The sequence below is a fragment of the Medicago truncatula genome, chromosome 1 (genome assembly GCF_003473485.1).
Source record: "Medicago truncatula cultivar Jemalong A17 chromosome 1, MtrunA17r5.0-ANR, whole genome shotgun sequence".
Classification (NCBI taxonomy): domain Eukaryota; kingdom Viridiplantae; phylum Streptophyta; class Magnoliopsida; order Fabales; family Fabaceae; genus Medicago; species Medicago truncatula.
Genome location: NC_053042.1, coordinates 28,437,844 through 28,440,060, shown reverse-complemented (window position 1 = coordinate 28,440,060; position 2,217 = coordinate 28,437,844). Strand labels below are relative to the sequence as shown.

The 2,217-nt window shown below is 36.9% G+C and overlaps 1 protein-coding gene across 1 annotated transcript; it reads right to left on the bottom strand.

Moving 5' to 3' along the window:
- Positions 1-424: 424 nt before the first annotated feature.
- LOC112418585 (uncharacterized) lies at positions 425-1,878 on the bottom strand. Its single transcript, XM_024774993.2, has 2 exons — positions 1,690-1,878; positions 425-1,564 (listed from the first exon to the last, which is right to left on the bottom strand). The coding sequence occupies exons 1-2, from the start codon at positions 1,876-1,878 to the stop codon at positions 425-427; spliced, it is 1,329 nt and encodes a 442-aa protein (XP_024630761.2).
- Between the last annotated feature and the right edge of the window lie 339 nt (positions 1,879-2,217).

The window sequence follows — 2,217 nt, the reverse complement described above, 5'->3', positions numbered from 1 at the left end:
TTCTAGAGAGTAGTTCCTTCGTTTTTCTTTCTTGTTTTTCTTGCTTATGTTCCTTTTTTCCTTTTTTTTTCTTTTGCCTTGTAACCAATTTTTTTTATTATTGAAAACTCCATATTAACTAAATAAATAGTAAAATTGGTTTCGATGATTTAGAATACTTCATTCTCATTCATTGATAATCACAAAAAAAAAAGTTCACTCTATTCTATGAGACACAGTTCTAACTTCTAATTAAGTTTTAAGAGATTCCTTAAAAAAAATACTCTATCTGTCCAAATTATAAATCGCTTTGAAGAAAAAATTTTGTCTCAAATTATAAGTTGTTTTATAATATATTAATGTTATTTTTCACACTATACCTTCAACTATTTATTACTTTCAATTTTTTAATTTATCTTTCTTATATCATTAATGTAGGATAATTTTATTTTATTTTGGTTACAAAGCTAAAAAGGAAGAATAAAAGACAACAAACAGAAAAGAAAAAGCCTAAGCTCTCGGGAAAAAGGTCGGATGGAGGAGTGGCATGAGAAGAGAAGTCTGCATTAGAGGTGGCTCCTAGCTTTGCCATGAGGTCAGCACATTGGTTCCCTTCTCTAAAACAATGATGAATGGAGAAGTTTGTTGTCGATAAAATGTCTTTGATATCTTGGATTAAAACAGCATAAGCATGATAGTTGGAAGCATGCTCGATGAGAAGTTTTATGGATAGCATAGAATCAGAATAGCAAAGCATATCCTCAATTCCCAATTTCACCGCTAGGAGAAGACCACGATGAATAGCAGTAAGCTCGGCAAACAAAATGCCAGTTGTTGAAGCGATGAAACCGGAGAACTCCGAGATGTAGAAGCCTGCAGAATTCGGGATAACACCTCCAAACCCAGCTCGAATAGGCTCACCTAAACAGCTACCATCCACATTCAGAACTATACAATTACTATCAAGATTGTTCCAGTGAACCATAATTTCTGACTGGGGAACCGACACTGAGTGAAGGGAGGTCACGATAGTTTCAGCTGTGTTCTGGATATGATAATTGAGCCAATGTAGGGACCAGGTTTCATGATTTAGACACATCAAGTTCCGGTGTCTCCACGTCCACCAGAGGCCGACAAAGAAGGTGGAATAAAGCATACCTGAAGCGTTGTTTCTAACCCAGCTGCTCGCATTACCATCAGTAAAGAAAACCTGAGCCGTGAATTCGAGATTAAACCAAATGTTTTTGGAGAAACTACAATCACGAAGGCAATGCAGGATAGTTTCATCGTCCTCCCCACATCTCGAACAGGTAGTAGAGGGAGCTATGTGATGGTGATGGATCAGGGATAAAGCTGGAACAGCGTTGTGGCAAACTAGCCAAATCAACAGCTTGAATTTTTCAGGAATTCTCAACTTCCAGATCCAAGTCCAGGATAAATTAGATGACAGTGGTGGAGGAATCCGAGTATCAAAGTAACCAAGAGTAACCACTTTTTGCGGTGTAGTCGCCGTTTTTGTTGTGGTTCCAAATGAAAGCATCTTCAATCCTCTCGTTATACTTGATGCGAGTGTTGTTAATAGAGTCTGCAATTGTTTGGGGGAGGTTAGTGTAGAGAGCCTGAGTGTGTTAACCGGTAAAAGTGAAAACATCTCTAACGGTTAGATGGAGGTCATGAATGTCATGATAGGAACTAGTGAGTCAAGAAAACCGTGGGAGCTCTAGTTGTGAAACCAAAAAGAGGAGGATCCTGAACCAGCACGCCATTGGTATCCATTGCAAAGGATATGTTTGATTTTGATAATGGAGGACCAAGAGGGAGAGCTTCTCCTGTTGGTCTTGGCATGAAGAGTGTTTGGCCCTGAAGTGTACTTGTTAGAGAGGAGGTTATAACCCACATCTTGTTAGTTCATTGTATTTTTGGTGGTGGCCGGGATTCGAACCCCGGACCTTACATATTTTATGCAATGTCCATACTAACTGAGTTAAGCTCATGAGGACAACTTGTTAGTTTTTTTTTTTTTAAGAAGTTAAATTAACCCACTTAAATTGACACTTAATAATTTTCTAAAATTACTTATGATATCTCTTTCTCATACAATATTATTTACATTTATTAATTTATATGAAATGACCAAAAGATCGTATGATTTAAGACGGATGAGTAAGAATTAAGAGATGGTTTTTATTTTACTAATAACAAGACAAGATGATAAACATTGAATGGTGACGAGTATTA